At 38.2% G+C, this 27,834-nt stretch overlaps 3 protein-coding genes across 3 annotated transcripts in view; 1 reads left to right on the forward strand and 2 right to left on the reverse strand.

Annotated features, from left to right (window-relative positions):
- Window positions 1-22,936, reverse strand: part of cpne2 (copine II) — a 53,409-nt gene extending 30,473 nt beyond the window's left edge. The window contains exons 1-10 of the mRNA XM_042496366.1: window positions 22,728-22,936; window positions 16,994-17,192; window positions 9,281-9,460; window positions 8,014-8,088; window positions 7,589-7,660; window positions 6,876-6,959; window positions 6,555-6,644; window positions 5,797-5,895; window positions 3,539-3,625; window positions 854-913 (exon numbers count right to left, since the gene is read on the reverse strand). Coding sequence (XP_042352300.1) covers window positions 854-913; window positions 3,539-3,625; window positions 5,797-5,895; window positions 6,555-6,644; window positions 6,876-6,959; window positions 7,589-7,660; window positions 8,014-8,088; window positions 9,281-9,460; window positions 16,994-17,170 — 924 coding nt within the window. The 5' untranslated portion in view covers window positions 17,171-17,192; window positions 22,728-22,936. The remainder of the gene's footprint in view (window positions 1-853; window positions 914-3,538; window positions 3,626-5,796; window positions 5,896-6,554; window positions 6,645-6,875; window positions 6,960-7,588; window positions 7,661-8,013; window positions 8,089-9,280; window positions 9,461-16,993; window positions 17,193-22,727) is intronic.
- A 3,106-nt stretch (window positions 22,937-26,042) lies between these two features.
- LOC121950404 (histone H2A) lies at window positions 26,043-26,460 on the reverse strand. The gene has a single exon (XM_042496392.1). The coding sequence runs from the start codon at window positions 26,454-26,456 to the stop codon at window positions 26,073-26,075; it is 384 nt and encodes a 127-aa protein (XP_042352326.1). The 5' UTR covers window positions 26,457-26,460; the 3' UTR covers window positions 26,043-26,072.
- A 358-nt stretch (window positions 26,461-26,818) lies between these two features.
- LOC121949929 (histone H3) lies at window positions 26,819-27,229 on the forward strand. Its single transcript, XM_042495794.1, has one exon. It carries the CDS (start codon window positions 26,819-26,821, stop codon window positions 27,227-27,229), a length of 411 nt encoding a protein of 136 aa, XP_042351728.1.
- Window positions 27,230-27,834: the final 605 nt, after the last annotated feature.

Genomic DNA, 27,834 nt, shown 5'->3' on the forward strand with positions numbered 1-27,834 from the left:
ATGTGCATATGTATGGCTGATGCAGAGTGTGTGTTCTTTCATTGTATATTTTCTGCAAGTGTGCATTTTACCTATTCTGCATGTGGTTTTAGATTTTTTTTTTTTAAAATTTTTTATACACGTGTGTAAAAGATTGAGATTGTGTGTTACAGTAACAGTGTGCTAGTATGAATGGTCCTGAGATTTATCAGCAGAGCAGTTGTATTTGTCTGGAAAATCCACCCCGGATAATAATTTAACAACTCAATATGTGTGTGAGTGTGTTTTACAGTAACAGTGAGCCAGTCTGAATGGCACGGCAGTTGTATTTGTTGGACAAATACACCCCGGATAATAATATAACAACTCAGTGTGTGTCTCTGTGTGTGTGTGTGCGTGTATGTGTGTGTGTGTGTGTGAATGGCTGTTACAAAACCAGATCCCTTCTCACTCACTCAAAGGTGTGACATCATCGGCAGGGACACACAAGAGTTTCTGCTAACAAGAGACCAAAATACACTGTGACAATCCTCTCTCCCTCTCTCTTTTCCTTTCTATCCTCTCACTCTTACGCAAAACCATTTTTCCTGTTTTCTTCCTTCCATCCAACAATGTAACAACACATTTCAATGTTTCACAATACCCCATTACTCCTCTCTACTCTACTCATTTCTTCCGTCCATCGCACTTTTCCTTTCTGTATGTTAATGATCATGATCCAAACGTAACCCCGGTAGATGAAAATAGAAAAAATCTGAATGTTTTCTATCTGTTTTTTAGAGCTAATCAAGCAGAACCATGTATCTCATTACCATGTAATTGCAGAAGCAAATAAATAAAGAAATAAAAACAGGCATGTAAATATTATACTCACCGTAAACATGAGCTGGCATCCTCCAAGTATGTAATCCAGAAAAGTGTAGTCATGTGTAATCTGGAGAGACAAGAATCACAGGGCAAAGTAAGAAAACATGTAACCATGACCAGTGAGAAAGGAGGAGAGTATTGAGATTTCAGAGATATTGAGAGAAGAGTAGGGATGTTAAACATTGCATGTGATCAAATCAGTTAAATCTCCAGCCTTATATACAGACTATCTCTGCTACAGATACCACAGACTGTAGTTATACTTTTCCTCTGACTAATTGATCGTCTGCTTATTCTAATACCACATACAATGTGGGAAACAACTTAACGAAGCACTTGGTAAAATTACACTATCTTCATGAGCATAACTGTTTTAAAATGACAAAACAACCCATGTTTTTCTGATTCGAGGTACCACCAATGGAGCACCAATTATCCTCTTGTTTGAACAAAATTTCCACTCCAATTACAATGAATATTTAGTATGGATTTTCCTGTCATTAGTCTAATCCCTGCCGGCAGCCAACAAATATAATTACTGTATTAGCTGTTTTGTGCATGTGCTGGATGTGTATGTGTCTGTATGTGTCTGTCTGTACAAAGGCTTGTTCATGACTGTGCGCATGAAAAGAGGAAAAAGGAAAAGAATCAATTATGGAGGCTTGTCATCATATGCACACAGCTTTAATGTCATTCCAATAGGCCTCTAAAGACTCAGTGTTCCAGCTTAATGTGTCCTCTGGGGGACTCAAAGCTACCGCGCTAATTACTTATTCAGCGGGAGTTATGGACACCCGGCAAGAATTGTGTCAGCTGATCAAAACCTCGATGCTTTAATTTAGAAATAGCTCACGACAGGCCGTGCTATATTATGACCGCGGAGGGATGACAACCTCCTTAGCTGTGATATAATCACAATATATCACAGCATGAAGTGAGCCACTGCTTTTATAAAAACTGTAATAAAGAAGTTCTTTTTCAAAGAAATAGACCCTCCTGGATACCTGGGGGCTTCCTAAAAACTTGCCATTTAACGAGGGGGGTTAACAACTTTTGTATTCCTAATGCACGTTCTCATCGGCTCATATTGGGTTGTGTTTTCGTATTTTAGATAAGCTAATAAAACTAACCGATCAGCCTAATCTATGCTTTAACCCCAATATTAGACCGACAGCAGACCTCACACCTTGAGTTGGGTCTATTTAAAGTTTTGCCGCTCCAGTCCGATATACCAGTTTGATTTTATGCATTTGTCATTTTGACACATTTTGGCAAGCACCTTAAGTCACAGTGCTACAAGTATATCAAACAAACTGCATTAGTAATTAGCAATATGACAGCGTGATTAATATATTATAATGTTTTTAACAGTATAACAGAGCCACTAGTGTCCAACAGATCATGTTTAATAGGCAGCCTGTGTTGTGAGGGATCAGATTTTAGCAGAGGGTGGAGAGCTGCGCACTCTTTGTTTGTAACATTATTTTCTGTTTGATACCTTGTAGGCTATATAATTTACAATCAATATCACAATATAAGACGTGTTTTCTGATTTAAAAAGTAACATTACAAACGAAGAAGGTTACTACCCATCTTTTAAATGGTTATGTCTCTGGTCTGACCTTGAGTGCATAGCTGATACACGGTTTGTTTACAAGTAGTAAGAAAGGAGTATATTTAACAGATTCATTGTGGACGGAGAGCTCCAGTGTTACACAATGCTACATTATAGCTAACCACTCACTCTCTATTGTGACATGGTGTTATTATATTTCACGGAGGAGTGGCTGCTGAGTCAAAATTAGGTAAACCGCTCCGGTGATCGGCTTAATATCAAACCGGTTTGAAAATTTTCACACTGGCCCAACCCTAACAGTTAGTTAATTAATTATTGAGTCGATCAACAGAAAATGTGTTGACAACTAAAACTGAAAGTTTGAAACTGTAACAATTCTTGTGTCCTTATTTGGAGCGACTCTGCTCTGAAATACTGAAAATATCAGAGGATCTCCTTGTTTTATTTATCATGAATGACACATTAATTCAGGCAATACATCAACTGTAGATTCTGCAGCAGTATAATAATAAAGCTATCCTTAGGCTGATGCAAAAAAAAAAAAAAAAAAAACACAGTGAGAGATGTAGGAGATGACGTGGGAAATGTGCTTTACGTGTGATTCCACAAGTCTCTGTGCCAGGCTAATTATAGCCCTACAGTGAGAACCCGAATATCAGTCTCATCATGTTCACTATCTGCCCCAAACAGTAAAACCAGCAGTCACAATGTAGACACAACAAAAGACTGAAGCAAACATGGGTGATGCTGAAAAATGACCAAAGCTGGCTTCATCCATCTGACCGACCATCAGTCCTACCATCCATGAGTCCATCTATCCATCCATCCATCCATCCATCCAACCGATCATCTGTCTGTCTATCCATCCATCCATCCCTTCAACCATTTATCATCTGACTGACCATCTGTCCTACCATCCAACCGTACGTCCGCCCTACCTTCCATCCATCCATCATCCGACTGACTGAGTGACCAGCCGACTGACCCTCAATCATACCATCCATCAATCCATCATCCGACAGTTCGACCATCAATCCTACTGTCCATCCATCTATCCATCATCCAACTAGTCATCCGCCCTACCATTCATCCATCCATCCATCCATCCATCCTCACCTTGCATGACTTGACAATGATAGTGCCAGAGTTTTTATAATTCTTCTTCTTTTTCTGTTTCTTGGGGTTGATGCAGTCAAACTCCACCTGAGGAGACAGAAACACAAATGCAGAGAAAAGAAAGATGGCAAGTGTAAGTATCAGAAAAGGTATGGTATCAGGTATCAGTACGGGGAAATGATGGTGAAAGTCGAGATAACGGCACAGATGTAAACACTAGCGGTAGGGGGAAATCAACACTGACGACTGAGAGAATGTGATTTGGACCTGCATGTATCCTTCACGCTGCCTACTGTAACTACAACTTGACAACCAAACTTGGAGGTGTATTATACGCAAACTATACGATGGTGGTGAAGCGTACTGATTATATGGGACACTACATGTAAATAGAAAACATAAATATGCTATTTATGAATTTATTTTATGTGATGAACATAAAGATGAAAGACAAATGAAGCTTAGGGTTTTCTTTGATACTGTAAGTCACACAAACACACATGATAGTGATTTGTTTGATGAAAAGAGACATTGGAGACATGCACAAACACTCACTTACACTACAGACTCACATGCCTTGAGTCAGCTTGTTATTCATATGACAGGTAGCTCTAAATGCCTTGTCGTGTTACTAGGGCTCAGCTAAAGGCTGTTTTACATCTCAAAAGCACCTCTCATTTTCTCATCCTTCCTTTCACACTCTCTCTTTCTCTCTCCATCCCCCAACTTGCTATTTTGTGAGTGTGTGTATGTGTGTGTGTGTGTGTCCCCACATCATTACCACACATGAAGAGACTCAGTGGGAGAACAAGTCATGAGGCTGCTTTGGCACATGCACACACGCAGTTACACACAAACACACATGGAGCCACTAATGAATGAACGCTTTTCTGATCCCAGCATCTTTATATCTTTAGCAGACCAGAAATGCAAAAGTGAAAAGAATAAATCTCCATAGTATTTATTCATTAGCAGCTCAGACTTAAGACCCAGCCAGTCCTCGGTGGCCACAATGTGTGAATGCAGCAACGCAAATCTGTGCATGATTATTCTTGAATGCATTTAAACTGTAAATTAGCCAGCAAGGGGCAGAGTTATGGCAAATTCAGTTTAGTTAAAAGATCAAATAAAACTGCCATCCACTGGCTGATGACAGAGCATGATTCTCATTTATTTTGTGCAAAACTAGGTAAATGCTGTTTGCATTTAGAAAAGATATGGTTTATATTTCAGAATCAAACCATTAACCTCATGTTCCAAGATGACTCAGTGACTAAGGTGCAACTGCACAAACTGTATAATGCACTGGTTTAAATCCAGGGCATGCTTTGCACTGCTGCTTTTCAAATCCTCTCTCCACCATAAATTTATCTTTTATATTCGTTGCATAATGTTAACAAAAATGTAACACGGGAAATAAAATCACCCTCTTAAAATGTCATAGTTACTAACTTAATGTGTCTGAGTTAAGTGGTTACTCATGCAACATATCTTTAGAAAACTAAGATTCTTGTTGTTTGATCGCAAACACTTTCAAAAAAGAATCTTTCTGTTTGTGTCCTGTGATTAACAACAACAACAACAACAAAATTGATGGCATTGTTTAAGACTAATTGGATTTGGCTGTTCAATACGATTGGTTGAATGTTTGTTCTTTTTTTTTTCATATAGACTTAGAGTTTGAACGGGGTTTAGCAGAGCTCTCAGTGTGAGAATGACATTCAGGTTTTATAGTTAGCCAAGTTAGCCCTCCAAGCCAATAGATTGTAATTACATTAACAATGGATCAGACATGTGTAACATTTTTATGCCTAAACTAGACAAAAACAAACAAAAGCTGTTTATTTTTAAATGATACTGTGCGCATTTAATTAAAATGCGGAAAATGTATGTTTATTTTGGAAAGATACTGTGCATGTAACAAGCAGGAATTGACATGTCATCCCTAATCATCCAAAAGTGACGCTAAAGAGGTACCTAGAGCATCACAGTTTGATGTGTAGGGCCACTGACGCGGCCTCGGGAGTGGAATGTGTTGTTTTTTTCGTTACTGCCTGCCAGATCTACTGACTAATTTGAACTCTCTCTGCTTGTAAGCATGTGTCTACTTTGGCAATAAATCCCTGACCTGATCCTATTCGCATGCTTAGTCTGCAATTGGGTCCAAACCTTGCTGCCTAATTTCACCTTGTGAAAGACAACAGTAACTTGAACTGACAAATACACACTTAATCACACTAATGTCAAATATGTTTTACCTCCACTGAGTTCTGGGCTTCACTCATCTTGGAAACTGTGGTTTGAAATTCTCCTATGAAGTCGTGGCCTCCATCATTATCGTAGTCATAACACAGGACCTGTCATTGTGCAGAACACACATCACATCATACCATCACCCTTTTCGTTTTCCACCCAGGTGGTAACGTTGTTAAGTTGTTTGGGTTTTATTGAAAGTCGAGAGGTTACTTCTCTGGTATTTTCCCCTCTTTACACTCTTTAAGCTGCATATCCTAAAAGCTCTCTATTCTTAAATGTTAATTGTATCAAAATGAATAATTGGTTATTGTTACATTATATATTAACTTTTTTGGACTTTGATTTTTCAAATGATATTGTTGTCCAGTAGGCTTGGGCAATATGTAATTTTTCATACCATCCTGAAATTTCCCCGAGGTATACAGTATATGACAAGTGTGCGGCGCTAACCCCCCCCCAAATTGAGTTCTGGTGGTGTGTGCTGTGCACTACATACAATTAGTTCAATAGGAAGAGGATCGCCTGTATTAATTACAGTACTGAAAAACATACCTTTGGGATTTCTGAATACCCTGGTATATTGTAATACCTTGATACAGCCCAAGCCTATTGTCCAGACTTTGTGTTTATCACACAGTATCTGGCTAATTTTGTGCTATGCAAACCAACGCATAAACATGCTACATCCTGTCCTTTTTTTCAGTCAATCTGCACTGCTAACTTTGAATAAAGCAGAAATTCCACACAGATAATGACTAACCTTGACGTTTCTGTCCACGTCTCCATTGCAGAGAGAAATGAGCGGCACAGTAAAGGGTTTCCACGCTGGATCTAAAGTGTTCTTTATGACCTGAAGTCACAAACACACAGAAATAGACACAGAATCATTGAATTACCAAGCAACAGATACATAATGCAGTTGTAGCCACGGTAGAATAACCTACACTTGAGGCTGTGCACTTACTGTTAAAGCTACAGTGTACGAGCTCCTGTAAGACCTGGTTCAGCTGACAATGACAGCTCATGGGCGACAATAATGACAGTTAAATGAAGGTACTTTTGATCCCCATTGATGACTCACCTCTGTCCTGTGCACCAGCATCCATTTTCCATCCTCTCCCTGTTTGTGGAACTCCAGGTAGGGGTCTGACTTCCCAAAGAAGTCCTGCACAGAACAGAGACAGTTAAGTCTTAAATAAAGATAATTCCTGTTTTATCTGAGTGCCTCCCATCCTCAGGCAAACTGCAGCACATGATTTGATTAATTCTTACAGTAGACTAATTTGCAGTGGTTGAAAATAAATAAACATAATGAACTGAGGAGTCTTTTCTTTTTGTTTGATTAATGTATTTATCAAAAGACACTCTGATTCCCTGCAATGATGGTGCATCGTGTTTATCCTGGTGGTTTAACCGGAGGGTGCACAGCGGGCACACAGCAGCATGAGGTCAAATCACAATTCAAGCTGTGCTGTCTCTGACCCGCTGTCATTCTTCCTTTCCCTACACCAGCAGCTACTCCACAGGTCCAAGATTGAAAATAAAATTACTGTTATAAAAATAAATAAAAATCCTGCACGGTTATCATTTCCAGCTATCTTTGTACCTGATAGCCCATTAGTTGACGGACAAAGGTGAAGGATGTGAAAACATTTACCGTAAATGTTTTTTGTGTGGGCTTTACTTCTGTGTCCTTAAGTAGTATGTGTTTCTCAAGAACACAGTTTGTGTGTGTGCTTGAATTTGCATCCAGAGCGTGTGTGTGTGTGTGTGTGTGTGGGTCTAACAGCCTACCTTCTTATCCAGTTTACGCCCACTCAGGGTCAAAGTGATGATTCTGTTGTCAGACAGCTCCTGAGCTGTTATCTAAAATAACATTACAGCACAACATTAGCTTCTGCAGAAGAACTGGCAACTATTCACATTCACATCAACATCAGCGGGGACAACAGCAGCAAAAATAACAGTCGTCAATAGCAGTAACAGCAGCAGCCTCCACAACTACTTCATCATCACTGTCATTGTCGTTCACAATAGCAGACGTGCCATTATAGTAAACAACAGCAACTGCATGCACATGACAGACTACTTTTGATAACATGGTGTAGTGTGTGTGTGTGTGTGTGTGTGTGTGTGTGTGTGTGTGTGTGCATCTTTGTCAATAGGACAGACAGAAAGAAAGTTTAAGATGCAGAGAGAGAGCCAGTTCTGATTGTTACCGTAATGGATCCTTTGCCAGCTGGCTTCCCATTGGCTAAGATCAACGGTCTGTGAAGTTTCTTATTGGACACAATCTAGTGGACAATTAAAGTGAAACAAACAAGACAGGATCACTTAGGGAAAAAGAAAAAACTAAAGAAATATGAGATTGAACCAGTGAACATCATTTTTCTAGCCTTTTCTATTCTTCTCAATGTAGATGTGTTTTCTCAACTTAAAGAAATCTTTTGGTTTGAGTGTAATATAGCCGGGAAGGGCGACCACAAGTTTAAAGACAAAACCAGAAATGGAACAAACCCAACACACTGATACTGTCCTAAAAATGGCCCACTAATTCCTTTTTGCCTTAATTTTTCTTTTCAAAATAAAAGTATAGTCTTTCATTAATGTGGAATGAGTTTTGTCTTTTGTACATAACAAAATTTACTGTAAACTAAGAAAACCTAGAATCACAGTTGTGTGGCTCAGCGAAACACTTAAGTTGCACTTACAGTTTACATCTTACACCACCAACAAAGATCTATACAATCAGCACAGTTTTTCTCCCTTTCTGTTCCTGAGACATGATGTTGAGTAATAGCCAGAAAAGTGTTTTTTGTTGAATATTATCATGTCGCAGTGAAGTTGATCTTTGACGTTTTGGATATGAAATGTCATCACATCATCATTTTTTGCGATTAGACATATGTGTCACATTTTGTAATAACTAGCATTTGAATTCTTGAGTAATGGCCAAATAAACATTTTGTGAGATAGACAGACAGTGACCACCAAATTCTCGTCAGTTAATTCTTGAGTCCAAGCGGACATTTGTGCCAAATTTGAGGAACTTTGCTTAAGGCCTTCTTTAGATATTTTGTTCACGAAAATGAGACGTACGCAAGGTCACAGTGACCTTGACCTTTGAACACAAAATCTTCAACAGGTCAATGTTAAGATTAAATGGACGTTTGTGTCAAATTTAAAGATATTTCCTGAAGGTTTTCTTGAGATATCACGTTCACAAGAATGAGAGAGATGCAAGGTCACAGTGACCATGACCTTTGACCACAAAACTTATCAGTTAATTGTTAAATCCAAGTGGATGTTTGTGCCAGATTTGAAGAAATACCCTCAAGCTGTTGCTGAGATATCATGTTCACGAGAATGGGACAGACAGATGGTCAACCCGAAAGCATAATGCCTCCGGCCTCGGACAACTTACACGAATCATCTTATACTTTTTAACAACCACCTCTGAACTGAAAAGCAGAAATCATTCCATACCACTCCAAGAGTGCAAATGAATTCTCCCAGGAAATCATGTTCGTAGAGCTGTGTGGCGCACTTGTCTTCATCGAACATGGCGAAGCGAAGCTTCTGGATCTCCTCAAAGTGGTAGTCCACTTGAAACTTCACTCCAAACACCGGGTTCAAGTTGTTCACAGCTGTTTCGGTGCGTCCGAGCTAAAAGACAAGACAAAAGGAGAGAGGAAGACTTTTAAAACAAAAAATGATTTAAAAACATGTTTTCATACACCCCTCAGCGTGTGGCACCCTTTAGCATCTGTGTCTATGAATTGATTTTTTAATCAGTTGAATGATTATTTTGACAACGTGTGCCACCTGATCCTTTGTTTAAGTCTGCCGTCACACAGGTGATGTAAATGGACAGCACATTTGCAGCAGATATTCAGGTTTTATTGTGATGCTGCTACACCAATAAGTGTTTTCCATGTTCAACTTAACTTAAGCTGCTACATTCCACTTTAAGTGGAAATTATTATTATTTTTTTTTTTTTTCATTTTTAGTAAACTAGTTTTACAATAATGCTGTAACAGAACTGTGACCAATTTTTATTTGTAGTGACTGGGAACGTTTGAGGTCAGCTATACTTTGAATTCAAATTGTGATTATATTACTTATTTATACTGTTCTAACCTTTTATTACAATGCTGCACTAAGTGATTTGAGAGCAATTCCTGAAGACACTTTTTAGTTTGTTTACTTTATAATGTTGTTGAAAAAACAATAATTACCTTGTTTACTTTCTTATTTTATAAAAAAATAAGAAAAAATCCTTAGGGACTGTTTGGATACAGACATTTTTTTCTTGTATTGCATTGCAGAACTATCAAACCGTCAAGCATATACATTAGTTTGATTTTAATAACTATAAAGTACTTGAAGTATACATTGTGCAGCTGTATTATCCAGGTAAATAGAAGTATTGGATCAGGACTTGGTATCGGCAAATACTCAATATCAAATGACTCACACTGGTATCTGGGGCAAAAAAAACTTGATCAGGACATCCCAAGTAAAAAGAATTAGTATGCAATTCAAACCACAAGTACAATATAGTGACACTGACCCACATGCTAAAGGTACCGAAAACCCAAAGAAGAAGCTAAAAAGGCCATGAGACTCTGAGTGATCCCTTCAAGTTACAGAGTCATTTGATTGAACGTTGAGTTTAAAAAGATAAGATTCTTTTATATTATTAATGTCTTAACCCTAAATTTAAATTTCCTCGTGCAAAATTACAATTCCCGGGTGGATCCAACTTTGAGGTATTTCAAGTGATAACTTCTGATGGTCCCCAAAAAGTAGCTCAACAGCACACAGACAGATCAGAGTGTGTGGGCGTCTGTAAGAGCATTGTGAGAGTCATGTTATTTGCTCTGGGTCCTCTAAACCAGGTGGCTGGATGACTAACACTCACAGGCCGTGCTACTTTCCAGTCTGGCTCACCCTGAACACACTGCACTGTGTGTTTATCCACCATTAGATGAGGTCAGAATACGTCTAGCCTGTCACCACTTCTGAATTTAGGTGAATGTAAAAGGCATTTTTTGAATGGTCACTGGACTGATAAACCAGAGATGACTGCCATGACATGTCACCACTCTGGGACTCAATTACACCTGTCCTTCTGCTTACTAACAGGCACTAAATACAGCTCTTTACTTTGTTTGTTGTCATATTCTATTACAGTGTTTTGGTGACATGGTGTTTAAGTGTTTGGAGAGAAGTGTTGGTAAATTCAAGTGAGCTGATTTGATCTAGTTCACACACCAAATAAAGAGCGAGTACTTAGGTTGGTAATGACCACAATACCTATTGGTCCTTTTTAGAAGTGTGGTGGTAAGACTGGTTGGTCAGAGGGCTGCACCATGAAGCAGGATTAGAATCTAATACCCCTTTCCCAGCAAAGCCAGCTTGTGCATGCATGTTTTTAAAACACAGGTAAATCCACTAAAAATAGGCTATAGACTGCTTTCCCAATGCCAGCAGATCAGAGCTGTGTGCACGGCTCAGCAGCAGAGGAGTATGCCTTTCTGTGTGTGGGGGGGTAGTTTTGGTGTGTCCATTCAATGTCATGGACAGACCTGAGAACAGATACAGTAAATAGCAGACAGCAGCATAGAAAGTGGTGGTCGCGCCTCTTAATTTATTTCTTACTTTTTTAAAATCTTTTTTTCAAACTCAGGGCACACTAATTTGGATCAATGTTTGAGCGCTGCGTAGGTTGAGACAGACTATAATTAATGGTGGCTTGTCATTGCATTTCGTCGATTGAGGAGCTAAAATTATCGTGTTCACCTCAGTGTTTTCCCATCAATGCCAATCAGAGCCAGGAGCGTTAAACACCCATGACTCCTGCAGTCATTTGACCCAGGTGCAAATGCCGATTGAACACTTTCCCATTGCAATAAAAAGCCAGACATTAGCGGGTGTTAACAGGTTTTTTGTGCAGTTGGGATGAGGCTTCAGTGTGTTATGTAAAGTGTCTGAGTATCTGAATAAGTTCTTTGGGAATAAAATATCCTATAATAAAAAACATTATTATTGTTTTTTTATTATTTATTTTGGGAGAGGAAATTTGGATTTTCAGAATTTACATGTACATTCATGTACTGGTCATTATACACCTGTTTGGCTTTTCAATTTATCCAGTACTTTAATTTATTTCTAAATACCCACAAAACTGATGACATTCCAATTCACATTCAGTGTACTTAATGTTTTGTGCTGGTTATCAAATGTTAAGATGCTAACGCACTAAAGATGGTGAACATTAGCTCAACATAACAACATAGCTCAAAGCATTGGCATATCTATGCCTTGCACTGGCTCACAGTGGAAAATATATACAGTATATGTAACAATGCGTCCTAATTGATCTGTCCAAGGGCAGATGAAAAACCTCCACTAGTGTTTGAACTGATCAGTTTTGTCAGTGTTTTCACTTTGACAACACAGTATTATCAAATAACTGTACAGACATAAGGTACATCTATAAAATGTACCATTTACATGTCATTATGAATGCTTTATCCAAACAATCTACATTTCTGCGACTGTAGAAATTGTTATTCCTAAAGAACTGAGAGGAGACAGGCTGCAGACCTACTTTAGAGGGAAGAGGGTTTTAACTTCAGCCTGCTAACAGTGCTTACAGCACTTATCCATCTGTCTGACGCATGGGAAGAGAGCAGAGGAGTACGGCTGCACTTTGTGGCTTAAAAACTGATATTGCTGGGGCATCATGGCAGCCCGGCAGGCTCAAGTGCATGTCTCATATTTGTGCCGCTGTGGATTTAAACCTGGCTCACCGGGCTTTGGAAATGAGTCAGACCCTTGTGGCACTTCATCCATTTTCTACCCTGTTTTTTTTTTTTTTTATCAGTTCATGTTTATTATCAGATAATGAGACTAAAAGAAGCTAGCAAAACAGGCATCTGCAACAGAGCTTTTCCCCAGAGATACAAATAGTGCAATAATAACAATGTGAACAGCTGGAGGCAACAATAGTTTACGACAAGGTTATGATAACAAGAATGTCTTTAGATTGTAGTCAGATTTAAAGGGCCAGTGTGTAGATTTTGGGGGCTTTATTGACAGAAATGGAATATGATGTTGTTGTTGTTGTTGTTTTAACTTTAGCTGCATAATCAGGTACACAAGGAGGTACACAGTTTGTAATGGGAAAGTGCTTTATTCAGTGTTCCTAGCAGTTTACATAACCACATCCATTTGTTTTGGAGAGGAAGCAACCTTTGCAGATAATTCAACTTCTGGGGAAAACCTCCTGAATGTCTGGATCTTAAGTTAACAGAGAAGAAAAGTTGTTTTCACATTTGCATGTCTTGGACTGGCTGCCTGCAGCAACATGCCAAATTGTGTCTAAAATACATGGATTTTTAAATTGAAACAGCTTTTTTCTGTATTTTGATCAGTTTAGATCACCAGGTTCGTCTTTTTTGGAAGGAAGAGATCTCTACAAATAATTTAGCTCAAGGTAAAAACCTGACCATCTGGATCAGAAAAAGGTGAGCACACATTAACTTATGAGAGAAAAAAAGGTTGTGCACGAGCAGCCCATCCCTGAGATGCCAAACTGTGTCAGAGACTCACTGATTTGTTACGCAAAACTGCTTTAGTTGGTGTACAGCTGTTTTAATCACCTGGTTTGTTTGTTCAGGAGAGGAAAAGACCTCTGTGGATAATTTGGCTCCTGATAAAAACCTCCCAAATAATCAAAACTGAAGGACTTATAGCCGGAAGAAGATTTACATGGTTGTAATGTGCAATTCACCTCTAGATGCCATCAAATCTCCCTTCATTTTCAGAATAAATATCAAAAAAGCTTTCACAATGTCCCACAATTTGACCAGTTTGCTGCTTTGCCTGCTGGCTGATGCTCTGCTATATCAGAACACTGTTTAATGTTTGGCAATTCGTTAGGGTTTGCTGGTTTGACTGGGAGTTTGGAACACAACTGCTTGGAACTTTTTGAAACTTTTTAAGGTCGTGCATGGATGAGATTTTTACAGCCTAATTTGAAAGGACTTTTGTGACTATAGTGGTGACTATAGGACTCTGAGTGTGTGTGTGTGTGTGTGTGTGTGTGTGTGTGTGTGTGTGTGTGTGTGTGTGTGTGTGTGTGTGTGTGTGTGTGTGTGTGTGTGTGTGGCTTAGCACTGAGTGTGCATGTCCCCGTGGGATTTCAAAGTTGTTAATGACCAGTATGACCATAACGAGGTTGGGTAAAGTTTCTGAGTTCTTTCTGGTGTTCAATAGTCAGAGAAGAGACACCACAGCTCAGTGCTCAGGAGGTTGGATCAATGAGACAAGCCCAAATGGTTTTAAAATGTCTGATATCAGAGAAGTTGCTTATAAAAAAGAATCACCTTTATCACCTGGGAAAACTTGCAAACACATACTTGCATTAAAAAACAAAGTCAGTTACTGTATTTCTCTAAACACTAAACAGTTGGTCATTTAATCATCAAGCAGATACAAAACAAAATTAAACGAGCCAGTTGCTTCAAAATAAAAGCACCATGGGTCCCACTCTGAATTATTTAATTAATAATTATAATGCTTTTTAAACTTTAATTATAACTGCACTTTATTTAACTTCCTCATAGATGTATTTTATTAGATGTTATTATAACAGTAGTGTAGTCAACTTAATTATATGGCAGTAGCTAGTTAATTTAACTTTATTGTAACTGCACTTTATTGAATAATTCTGTATTTTAGTAATTAATATTAGTTTAAAGTACATTTCAAAAATATTGAGATATATATTGTGTATCGTGATATAGCCTTAAAATGTTGCAATATCATTTTATATTGCCCAGACCTGGTTCAGTATCATAAAAATGATCCAGCAAATGACATTTCAAGGCTACATAAGGCTGCACTAAAAATGTGATTTTAAACCCCACTGATTTTAGTTCTACTGTACGTGTCAAAACATCACGTTGAATGTGAGTTCTCACTTGCAGTGTTAAAGGCGTATAGCTGTGTCCATAACACGTGTGGAGATTAGTATGAGGATTTACAGTGTGGAGAGGGGAAAAAAAATCAAAGGAATTAATGAAATAGCCAAAACGGTCTGCAAACTGGGTGCCACGTCATTTACATAGCTGAGATCCATTTTTCTTTCTCTCTAACACCAGTTTTAGCTGCTATAATAATCTTCCATCATGGTTTCCTTCATCCTCCTCATGTTCAGTCACTCTGTTTCTATCTGTCGCTCATTCACATTTTCCTCTATTTCTCTATCTCCTCTCCTTCTCTCGCTCGTTTTCCCCTCACACTCTTCCTCATCTCCCTCTCTCACACCTCCTCACTCTCACACTTTTACACTCTCTTACCCTTACCCCCCCACCACCACCCCCCATGGACCCAGCTGCTTCTCACACATCTATCTCACAAGACAAACAAAGATAGACAGAAAGTGAGACAGAGAGGGGAAGACTAGTGACAGAAATGACAAAGACAGTCGGAGAAAGGAGGAGAGAGCAAACAAAGCTAAAAGGAGGGGGATCAGAGAAAGTGAGAAAGCCGGAGTGTGAGTGAAAGAGCGAGCTGTGGATAATATCCGAGAAAAAGGTTCGGGCCTCATTTCGCCTCCTCCATCGTTCACTCACTCCAGGAGCGCTAAGCTTTTGTTTCTCATCCCGTTACCATAGTAACCATTGGCAATTCCACATCGGAGCCACATGCCCTGCTGACCGACAGCTAGCTACAACCCGAGGCACTCGCCTACACACACACACACACACACACACACACACACACACACACACACACACACACAGAGAAAAAGAGCCACATTGCCCCGTTGACCAGCTGTTCGCTCCAGAAAAGCCTTGAAGCAGCAGCCTACACAAACCAAAACTTCATCAACATGTTCCTCTTCAGCAGATTCAACTTAGCACTCATGTTTTTATTTCTCTACACCATGAAAAAAACTGTAGCTTTATTATACATTCACATTGCATATTGTTCACAGAATTAAAAGAGGCGAGAAGCCGCCGCTAACAAGGAACAGAACACAAAAAGCCTGGCCTCGACTTATCCGCTGACTGACGCAGCACCGTCCAGAGGCTCCACGCATCAAATCCATAGTAAAGTGTCGTTTAAACATGCTGTTAAACAGCCCAGGGGCCACTTTTGCAAAATGACAGGAGGCTAGAGGCTAGGCTAACAGATCTACCAATTTTGATGATTCCAGTGGCATTAATTGATATTTCTTTGAAATAACTCCTGATGTGACCAAGTCTTTAACCTGCATGTCTTTGGACCGAGACAGCAAACACTTGGAAGAAGCCCATTCAAGCATAATGAGTGGTGTTTAGCTGTTTACATAAAAATGTTCTTTTCTTTCTTTCATCTTTATTTATTTCTTCTAATTTTTGTGAGACTTTCTTTCACTCAAAATGTCTTGCTATTTTGAGTAATTTCTTATTAAGTTGCTTTTTGGCTTCTCCCTATGTTTTTGTAAGAAATCAAGTTTCAAAGGGTTAAAACAGATATATACTATATATATAATGGGGTAATATCCGTCCATTAGGGAGCCTACTTGTAGAGCCTTATATCATTAACTTGGCAGCCCAAACAGCGCCTTTAACCAAGACTACAGTGCCAATACAACGCTGAACAACACAAATGTTGCATCACATCCTACTGGGCTCAGCACGCCGGGGCTCATGCCAGATGGTCAAGGCATCATGAGTTTGGATCTGGCTCACAACATTTACTGAGCAAAGCAACAGAGACAACAAAGAAAATCCTCTGGTGTTTCTTTGCTGGAACAGCCAGCATGGTGGACGTGACCTTGAAAGCACTTCTAACACTTCTCAAATTTTCCATCCTCCCTTCAGTCTTCTTTTTATTCCTGCCTCCCTTTTATCCTCTTCTCTCCACCTCCCCAGAGTTGAAATAAACAGCATGAAGAAGCACCAGAAATGGGTTTGACTCCTCATGATCTGAACACTAATATATTTTCTCTCTGTTCAACCATTTCTCCTCAATCTGCCATTTTCATCCTCTGCTGATTTCTCTCCATCTTTCCACCTGTTTTGTGAACACAAAACATGCTTCTTTTTGACTCCTGTCCCTCGCTCTAGTATCTCCTCCTCCACTTCTCTCTCCATCTGTCAGTTTTTCTCTTATCCCCACCATCCCTCCGTTCTTACCTCCACCCAGTTTCCGTCTACTTCATGAAAGAGAACACAGAAGGGGTCCGACTTTGAGGCTACATCTCGGTCCAGCAGGCTGGTTGCGGTGACGGACAGCTCCACCCGAGTGATGCAGTGCTGAGGTCCGACACTGCGCGTCTGGCCCTCAGTGGTTGAGCCTAAAGTGTAGGCCATGATCCGAGGTCAATTAATCACCCTGGAGAGAAGAAAACAGAGAAACAAGCAGAATAAACTTTAGTTTCATACATGCCCACACACCATCCCACACTGGCTGTTTTTGGAACAGTGCTGCTGTGAGCACAAGCACACACAGGTACAATTTTCATTATGTTGACCATATTAGTTAGATGTGCTGGCATGTTAATATTTTTAGTAGTATTCAGTCATAAACCATAGTATTAGATGATGAAGTCATACTCAACTTATAGGCCACAGGGTGCCAGGTGGCTGCCCAACCATCTTCTAATTCACAATAAAAATAAAGTGATCCACACTGGGAATTGTTTTGTGCTTTTAGTATATATGAGGTGCCAGAGTTCATAACAATTCAGCATTAAAATAGAGCCAGTGGAGGATCCTCTGCACACCCCAGCAGAGGTCCTAGCTATGCCCCTAATGTCTTGAAACCCTAGAAACATCCTAAAATCTTAGAAATGTTGTAAATACTTAGAAATGTCCTAAAATCCTAAAAACATCCTACAATCCTAGAAACTTTGTAGAATTCTAGAACTGTTCCAAAATCCTAGAAACATCCTAATGGCATTTGCGAGAATCGACCTCACATCAACAAATATAACCAATCAGAGCCGAGGAGTCAATAATGCTAATCACTGCTCGTGACTCAAAATTCTGTTTGTGCATTACCTATTTAATGTTTTCAGAAACATATTTTAGTGTACTGTTTAGCTGCAAAATGAGAACGTTTGTTATATTAAAAGCTAAATAGATCATTTATTTATTAAAAAAGTATTAATTTATTGTATTCATCTTTACAATTTAAGATTTCAGGTTGAGCATTTCGTTCTAAGCTTTGGCATTTTAAAATGTCACTTTTTTTATTGCCACTTTACATTTTCAAATGATCATTTTGCATTTTAAATTTGCTTTTTCATTTTCCTTTTTCTTTTTTAAGATTAATTATGGCCCAATCTTCCAAATGTTTATCTCCTTTAATGATCTATTTGGCTTTTTCATTTTAATTATGACCAAAAATATCCTCCATAATGTACTACTGTGTGGATATGATGAGTTTCAGCAAACAGGATAAAAGGTTATTTTTTTTTTTTTTTTATAAAAGTTATCAACATCAACAGATATTTAACTCTCACATTGGCATTTGAGCCATATGTTTTTCTTTTGCCAGTGCTTAAATAACTTTTGGTCTGGTGATTGTAATGTAATGTAATGTAATGTAATGTAATGTAATGTAATGTAATGTAATGTAGTGTAATGTAATGTAATGTAATGTAATGTAATGTCTGCTGTTATCAGAATACATTTACAACCCTGTCCATAGATTGCCATCTTTGGGACCCCAGATGAGTCATGCCAATGACTTGTTTCTGTGCAAAGAGAAATTATTAATTGCAATCTTTAATAGCCAAATGTTGCCCGCTCCTACAGTGGAAATCCCCCAACGCTCCTTCTGTTTCACAATGGCTTAAAGACAATGTTTTTTTCTGAAACTTGAGAAAATGAAGAACACAATATGAGGACACACAGACAAGTTCTTCCACAAATGGCAGCCTTTTCTGTCATATTTCACAGATTTACGGGTCCTGCTGGATTAAGGGCTGGTGTTGTTAAATTTTATTATGTATATGTGTATTTTTCACTCTAAACGGGCCAGAGTGGGGTGTGTAGATGTTGGTTTGCTTGAATTATTGTTTTTTGTTTTCTTTTTGCTCTCTTTGTTTTATTTTGTTTCCCTTTTTTCTCACTTTTTCTAATTTCTTTCATGTGAGCAACTTAAATGTTTCTCATTAATCCTCCTCTTTTCTTTGTATAAAAAACTTAAAATGTACACCTGCACATTTATTGCTATATTACTTTATATTGTTCTCAATTTATAAGTAAACAAACAAACAAACAAATAATAAACTGTCATTAAAACAAACTTGCAAAACTAAACTGCACAAAAAATATCACAAAAACTGATAACTGTTGGTCAAGGAGGGATCTTTCCTTAACAAAATAAATGAACAAAGACATTTCTATCACACAATTTAAAGATGAAAGGTTTAACTAACACGATCCCTGTGAAATAAACTGCACTGTACTACAAGTTGTTACATACACACACGTTGCTGGCTGGTGTTTAGGATAACATGCAGTTACTCATTAGGGGTCTTATGTAACACTTGACAGGAGCAAGTGTGTGTTATGTGTGTCTTTCACCAAAAGCCAACAAAATCATAACAACGCTGCAGAGAGAAAAAAAAAAGATGCTCGCAACACCCTGGGTGTCCATATCTGTTGCCATGCAGGGCATTTATACACAGAAATCAGTGTTTCACACAGGTATAAATGATCACAAAATAATGCTGCAAAAGACACTGAATTTGTTACGTTCAGGTAACATTTGAATGCGTTCAGAAATATAATCTATGCATACCAGTAAGTACTTTGCATACAATAAAACAATATGTCTCCTGTGGTTTTACAGCCCTAAAGACTTCATATTAATTAGACCAACAATACACAGGTAGAAATACACACTGAGGAAGAATTAAACACAGGCGTAAACACACACGCAGAATGTGAGGCCTTGGGCATGAAAGTTGACCCTCGTATAGGTCACGTATGCCCTCTGGAAACCGCACAATATCCAATATTAAACATTACAAAAGACACCCACACACTCTCTCTCACACACACACACACACACACACACACACACACACACACGGATCAAAGCCATCACAGAACCTCCAAAATGGAGAAGCCTCAGGCATGAGAAAAAGGCATAAAGAGAAAACACATATCTTGAAACATTTTTTCCGGGGTAATAAAAACCATGTGTCTGAACGTGTTGTTCTCAACAATAACTTATGTGTCATATTTGAAATGATTTCCCGGAGGCTTAAAGGACAGATAAACAACCCAGCACCTTGTGCCCATAAAGGTGGTTTTGTTCTCGGAGCGGCAAGCTAAAAGGATGCTGTCTGTTGCTAAGATACTAATGTGTCATAACCAGCGCGCTCCTCCCGCTCTGCTCCTGTGATGTCACACTGGTAGTGGTGATGCACTGAAAATACCAGTGAGATTTTTTTCATTCATTTACTCGGTCATTCATAGGTGGCGAAAAGCTTGTTTTGACCGGCTAAAAATACTTTTACTCATTCATTCAATGTTCGTGGTTGATGAAAGGATGAATTACTGAAATATTACACTTCATTTTTCTGCAAAAATGAGCTTGTAAAAATGAAAAACATAATGAAATATTATATCCGCCCATGTCAATATCAGACACTTAACTCAATCCAAACAAAATGCTGCAATGTGACACACTTATAATAATTTGTTTATTAGTACTGTACTGGGGAGGGAGTTGTGATTTTTGTCTGTGACTAAGGGGGCGGAAACCAACTTAAATGGTCATTTTTTTTGTATATATTTTAAATCAGTTTGGCTTCTTTCTAAAACATGGAGAGAAGTCAATGAACAACTTAACAAGACATGGCCCAAAATTTTAAAAAAAGGAAAGTAATAGTAATCGTAGTAGTAGTAGTAGTAGTAGTAGTAGTAGTAGTAGTAATAAGTTAAAAAAAAAAAAAAAAAAAAAAGGAACAAGAAAATTACTTGAAAATAAGCGAATATATGTTTTAAAAAAAATTAAAATAAAAATAAAACAATAAAATAAATGACCCAGGAAGAATTATTTTTTTCTGTGACATAATTTTAAATAAATTGTATTAATAGTTATACATATAATTTCCTGGACATTTTTAAACTAAACTTTCTCATTTTAAAAAATTTATTTATTTTTCAAAATTTTCAAATTAATTTTCAGGTTATTTGTGGGGCACCTTTTACGAATTTCTTGCAGTCTGTGGAACACTTCCTGTTAAATTGCTCATTGCTGTTTTTTTCATGTTTTCAAAAGAAATCAAAACAATTTGCTTAGGTTTCAGGATTAAGTAGCCTGTGAAAGGCATCGCAACACAGCGCAAGAACATTAGTTACATCAGGTGGAAATACAAACAAAGGCTCTTACCTAACTTTCAAGGCTGCAGGCAGGAAAAACATAATCTTAATGTTTTCCAATTTTAACAAAAAAAGCTGCTGAGGCCATAACGTACATGTCCACTTGAATCATTGTGTTAAAGTGCAAACAACCCAGACCTGCTGCTAAGACCATATCATCTCATGTACAATTACAGTAAAGCTTTCTATTCTATTCCTACAATATTGTCAATGGGGTTCAACAGATTATCGGTATGGCCAGTTATCTGGATCCATATTTGGTATTTTGCCAATTATCTGTGTCGGCATTTTATTTTTATAACTGCGGATAAAAAACTTCCGGGAGCTATTTTTATTACATTTATTTATTTAAATTTTCACTTTACTTTATTAAAAAAAAAGGGGGGTGCAGGGAACTTGCTGTATATGATGAAAGTTTCAGTTTTTATTAAACATTTTCTAAAGGCCATTTAACAAAGTTTTGTGTTAGAGTTTGTAATATTCCAAATTCTAAATTTCGTGAAAATTTTCATTTTCATTGTATATGCATATCAGTTTCAAATATTGTTTGTTGTTCTCATTAAGTACTAATAATCGGTATAAGCCATGAAAAAAAACAATATCAGTTGACCCCTAACTGTCACATCAACAAGGGAATTTGGAAGAAAAATAAATAAATAAGACATTTTAATGATTAATTCTAACTCCCAAATATAGCAATAATAAAGTGGTTTTGAGTTGATTAAAAAATGATGATATAGATATATATTGTGTATGGAGATAAAGCCTCAAAATATCACCGTAAAATTTTCAGCCCTATAATTAGTTTCTTCAACTTTCACTTAGCAACAAAACAAAGCAATTAAATTTGAAAAAAGAACTTTTTTTTTTTTTAAATGATAATTTTAAGCACAATAATCATAGATATCGACTAAAATTGAATGTTTATCTTGATTAAATTTTAAACCATATCACCTGGCCCTAGACTGGAGCTGAATGTTTGAGATGCTGAAGATAAAAGTGTGAACAGATATTAAAATCGCGGGTCGACAGACACCTGGCAGCCTCGCTCAGGTGTCAGGCTGACCCTGATGAAGACGTTCACACACAGTCACACCGCACAGGAGCACGCGTGAGACTGACTCACGAGCAAAACAGCATGGACGCTGCTTCATACTTGTTAATAGCAGAGTGGGCTCAGTCATTAAGTCTAATTACATGTCTCGCCTGCCATATTCGAGCCAAAGTGACCATCAGAAATGATGACTGTAAACAACAATAATGTGTCAGTTTAAATTGAGCACGAGATAAGCAAAACAGTGCACAACAACGTTTCCTTTACATATCCCCCCGCGTGCAAAGGTGTTCAGCAAAATGTCACATCCTTCCGCGTGTAACCACCAAATTTTGACTGTGGACTCGTTCTGACCACGTATTTTTCCGCCTAACAGCAAACACCACACCACAGATAACTGTTAAACCTCCAATATTTTTTTTTTTTTAAAAAGGGAGAAATTAAAAAAAAAAAAACTGGTGTCACACTCACCACAATAAATGACGTCCAACTTCTTCGCCGCTTTTCAGTTGACAATTTCTTCTGCGCTCAGTGAGGAGAAATAAAACCCCTCCGAAGCTTTTTATCTCTACCAAAAAGCTAAAACTGAAGTTGTTGTTGACATTGTTTTATCCCGAGTATCCTGGAAGGCGCAACAGTGTGTAAATCATCCTCGTATCCACCTGAACTCTGTTTCTGTCTCCGCCGCTGACGGACCGAGCTGCGTCAAGCTAATGGGGCTAAGCTAATTACCGGAAGTTACAAGAATTTTCCTTACACAATAAAAGCGTCGCCGTCGAGCAGATGCAAAGCGCTTCCGGCTTAACTGTTTTTCCTGTTGTTAATGTTGTTTAACCCTTTGGAACCTGGGCAACTAAGGGAATGAATAATTTAGGGCGATTTTCCCCTCCCTCCCAGCAATAAATATGGTAGCTTACCTAAAAAATTGCCCAGAAATAAAATAATGGGAAAAGTCAAAATGACCTTAAAAAACTGCTTAAAAAATATAATAATTTAAAAAATTTATCTTAAAGATATTTTCATGATCCTTATAAATACAGCCATGGACATTATAGTTATTATTATTATTTTACCAGCTTTTTAAAAAAGGCAAAATATTTAACACACACTAGTGCTCCAGTTATCCCTTATTTAATGCAAGTGATGTAAGCTACTTTGGTGCGTTAAATAAGGGATAACTGTCATTTTTGCCTTTCAGTTTTCACTCATGTAAAAACTAAAAGGCAAAAGGGGGTGTCCAAACTTTTTTTTAAAGGGGGGCCAGAAAAAAATAATGTGGAAAAATTGAGAGATGCTATTTGCATTAAATGGGTTATTTAAAATAAAATTTAAAACCCCTTACAACTGAGACAAATGCAACTGTTTCATTGTTTAGTAAAAAGTATCCATTTTTACACTGCTTTTGAAATCAGCGGTTCTCACTGTCAACTTTACGCCTCTTTCATGGGCATGTCTAGCAGAAAATGTTTGCTATTCAGTAACCGTTCTGTTTTCTTGTTTACTTTCAGTTTATGAAAACATATTAATTCTGCCTGCGTAGTTCCTGATGCATGTCTATTATGAAAGTCCTGACATTTTGAGGTGAAGGGAGAAAATGCAAAGTGATCATGCTTCATAAACCAATATTGTGTGGCGGGCTATAAGGAACATATTTTGAAAGTCAAGCCGAAGGCCACAACTGGCCCCCAGGCCAGAGTTTGGACATGGCTGGTTTGAATACTTGTAAAAATGCAGCATGAGAAAAGCAATGTCATTGCAGGTTTAAAAGAACTTAATACAAACATATGTAGTTTTTGTACACTTATATATACTTTATACTTTTATATATACTTGTGACTCCCATGCCTTAGTGACCAGCAGTTTCTGTAATACAACGTGTTTTTTTTTGTTTGTTTGTTGTTGTTTTTTTTGTTTTTTTTTACATATGTATTACTTTTTATTAACTGTTTTAAAACAGTTTGGAAACAGTTCATTCAGTGGTTAGTAGAAACAGATAGCTTATAAAGTGGAAAGTAATGACCAATATTTACAAATGAAAATAATGACAAAAGTGATTGCGTATTTTTAATTTTGATATTGTTTTGAAGATATGCATCTAGATCTGATTTTTATAAATAGTGGTATATGAGGGCTATTTCTTTAATGTGTTCATTATTTTAGCTAAATGTTATATTCATGAAATAAAAATTATATAGCCTACTGTTCATTCTTGGAGAAATTTGGATTTTTAATATTATTAACAAAGCGGGTTATTTGAGTGAAATGTTCTTGCCAAAATGTCTTTGGAGATTTAACTGAAAATCAGTCCAGAAGATAATCATATGAACACATTAAAAAGATAAATAAATAAAAAACGGGGGAAGGGAGGTTTCTAATGTTTCTACCGTATTGTTATGGATGACACGTGTTTCTTTAATATTAATATGGTATTCTAAATTCTAATACAGGTAATCTATTGTTCCCCTAGTGCCCTCTTGTGGTGAATTTAGGTACTGTGATCTAAGTTTGTAATAGCTTCTAAACACATTGCAATTATGTGTGGTGGAAGTAAGTATTGACATCAACATGTACGAAGACAAATGCAAAAACACCTTTTATGCAGCAAAAATGGCCACTATTAGTGTCATATCTTTACAAATTATATATTGGCTGCAAAGTGAACATTTTCAAAACTGTGGTGTAGAGGAAACTGAACAGTTATCCATTGTGAACAATCCTCATAGCCCTCTCCATCACTCCCTACTCTACCTCACTGTATACTCAAAACTAAAACTGCACTTCACTCTCTCTATATATAGTTTTATGTTTATGTTATAATTTGTTTTATTTTGTATTTAGCATGTTGTTACTATCAGTATATTGAAGTGTATTAGTATATTCTCTATACTGTTTACTGCCTTATAACTTTAGCTTTAAATAAATAAGAAAGATTAATCAGGTAAGACCAGTTAGCATTTTTCTTCTTTTTTTGGACTCATGGTAGGATGATCATATAGGAATAGCACAGGTTGAACTGATGTGTTTTCATAAACAGACAATAAATAAGCAAACAAACAAAAAAAGAAGCCTAACAGCAGCAGCAACAAGGGCTACCACTTTCAGGAGGTGAAAACTTTTTCAACTGACTGAATAACTTTTTCTAATATGCATGTATGTGATTTTCTTTTTTTTTTTAGTAACCCATATTATGAAAGAAGAAACTGGCCCTTAAATTTGTTCGCGTTTTCTTATCTGGCCCCCATCCAAAAAGGTTTGGACAACTCTGCAGTGGCCTGTAAATTTAGTGGATATGCATGCCAGCATATATATGTATATTTATATGCATATGTAAAGAGTATTATTATTGATAGCTCACTGTTAATATCTGATGTTGGTGATACTGGTGGGGGTAAAGCAACTTCAGTGGGTGCTTGTATCCATATTAGTGGATTATAATCTGATGTACCTCAAAAATAAATCTTAACCCTTTCAAACTTGTTTTCTTAAAAGAAAAAATACTCTGTATTTTTTTGTAAATTTGCAAGGAATTATTTAAAAGCACAAGCACAAAAAATGAGCTATTAAAGAAAATCAACTAACTGCGTGTGTAGAGATAGATAGAATAAACCCGGATAGGCTGCAGTTAAGCTGAACACATTACTTGTTAACACAAGATCTGTTCTTGTTATGTAATAATTTCAGACTATTAACACACAACTTTTTTTGTCCATCCCTGCATGAGACACATAAGGAAAATTGCTTAGTATGAGATGATTGGATGGCTCTTAAAAGAGCCTTTATTGGGGTGTTATTTTCAGCAGTATCGAGTGTGTCAGTTTACTTTTTGGGGGCCTTCTCGGTCTTCTTGGGCAGCAGAACAGCCTGGATGTTGGGCAGCACGCCGCCCTGAGCGATGGTCACTCCTCCCAGCAGCTTGTTGAGCTCCTCGTCGTTGCGGACAGCCAGCTGCAGGTGACGGGGGATGATACGGGTCTTCTTGTTGTCGCGGGCAGCGTTTCCGGCCAACTCCAGGATCTCAGCGGTCAGGTACTCCAGCACAGCCGCCAGGTAGACGGGGGCGCCGGCACCGACGCGCTCCGCATAGTTTCCTTTGCGCAGCAGTCTGTGGACACGACCGACTGGGAACTGGAGCCCAGCACGGGAGGAGCGGGTCTTTGCCTTAGCTCTGGCTTTGCCACCGGTTTTTCCGCGACCACTCATACTGATGATTTCTAGAGTTGAGACTCAGAGAAAATTTGGTTCAGCGGTTGAGACCCTCCTCTATATACCCACAGAGCGCGGGACGGTTCCTGTCAGACCAACCAGAAAAGAGGCTTAAGAAGCGCAGCGGGCAGTGCGTTTTGGCGGACTTTTTGAAAGTATTTTTCGGCCAATAAGCAGCGGAGATTGGGGCGGTGGGCCGCTCCTCGAGGCGGTGCTGAGCTCCAGGAGGGGCCGCTCACCAATCAGGAGGCGGAGGACTGAAGCAGCGTCACCGTCTGACAGCCGGTCCCACAGTTTAAGAGCAGCGTGTCTCCTCTTTCAGCTGCACATTTCTACTGTTAGCAGAGAAATAACAAGTCATGGCAAGAACCAAGCAGACCGCTCGTAAATCCACCGGAGGTAAAGCTCCCAGGAAGCAGCTGGCCACCAAGGCTGCTCGTAAGAGCGCCCCGGCCACCGGCGGCGTCAAGAAGCCTCACCGTTACAGGCCCGGTACCGTGGCTCTCCGTGAGATCCGTCGCTACCAGAAATCCACCGAGCTGCTGATCCGCAAGCTGCCCTTCCAGCGCCTGGTCCGTGAAATCGCTCAGGATTTCAAGACCGACCTGCGCTTCCAGAGCTCCGCTGTCATGGCTCTGCAGGAGGCCAGCGAGGCTTACCTGGTCGGCCTCTTTGAGGACACCAACCTGTGCGCCATCCACGCCAAGAGAGTCACCATCATGCCCAAAGATATCCAGCTGGCCCGTCGCATCCGCGGAGAGAGAGCTTAAATTATCTGCTGCTCCAAAAACCACAACGGCTCTTTTAAGAGCCACCTCACTTCACTAAGAGCTCAGTCCTGTAATGACGATTGTTAAATCGTCAAGTAAAGCAGGTCAGTGTTACATGATCCTGCTTCATTATAGTCTAAACAATCGCTACATTCACAAGCCTCTTCCATAAATTGTCATAATATTGACTAAAAAGCACATGGTGGGAAATAATTAAGTACGTTACTTCAATTACTGTAAATAAGTATGAATTTGAGGTACACCTGAGGTACAAAAATTTCCTGACAATGTAAGTTTCACTTTTTTATTTTAGAGGGAACATTTATTTGACAGTTATATTTACTTCACATAAAGATTTTTTTTAATCAAAACATAGAAATTATTACAAATGATGTTTTGTTTTTAAAAAAAAAAAATAATAAAATAATAATTAATATAATATTCACCGAAAATCAATAGGCAACTGTTTTTTCATTCTATTTTTTAAAAACTATTTTGGGGGATTTTTTTCCCCCTTTTTTTTCATTTTTGGGTTTTTTTCTAATAACTGTTTTTTTCTGTTCTTGTGGATTATTATTTAATCAATAAATATCAAAACATAGCTC

The sequence above is a fragment of the Plectropomus leopardus genome, chromosome 11 (genome assembly GCF_008729295.1).
Source record: "Plectropomus leopardus isolate mb chromosome 11, YSFRI_Pleo_2.0, whole genome shotgun sequence".
NCBI lineage: Eukaryota > Metazoa > Chordata > Actinopteri > Perciformes > Serranidae > Plectropomus > Plectropomus leopardus.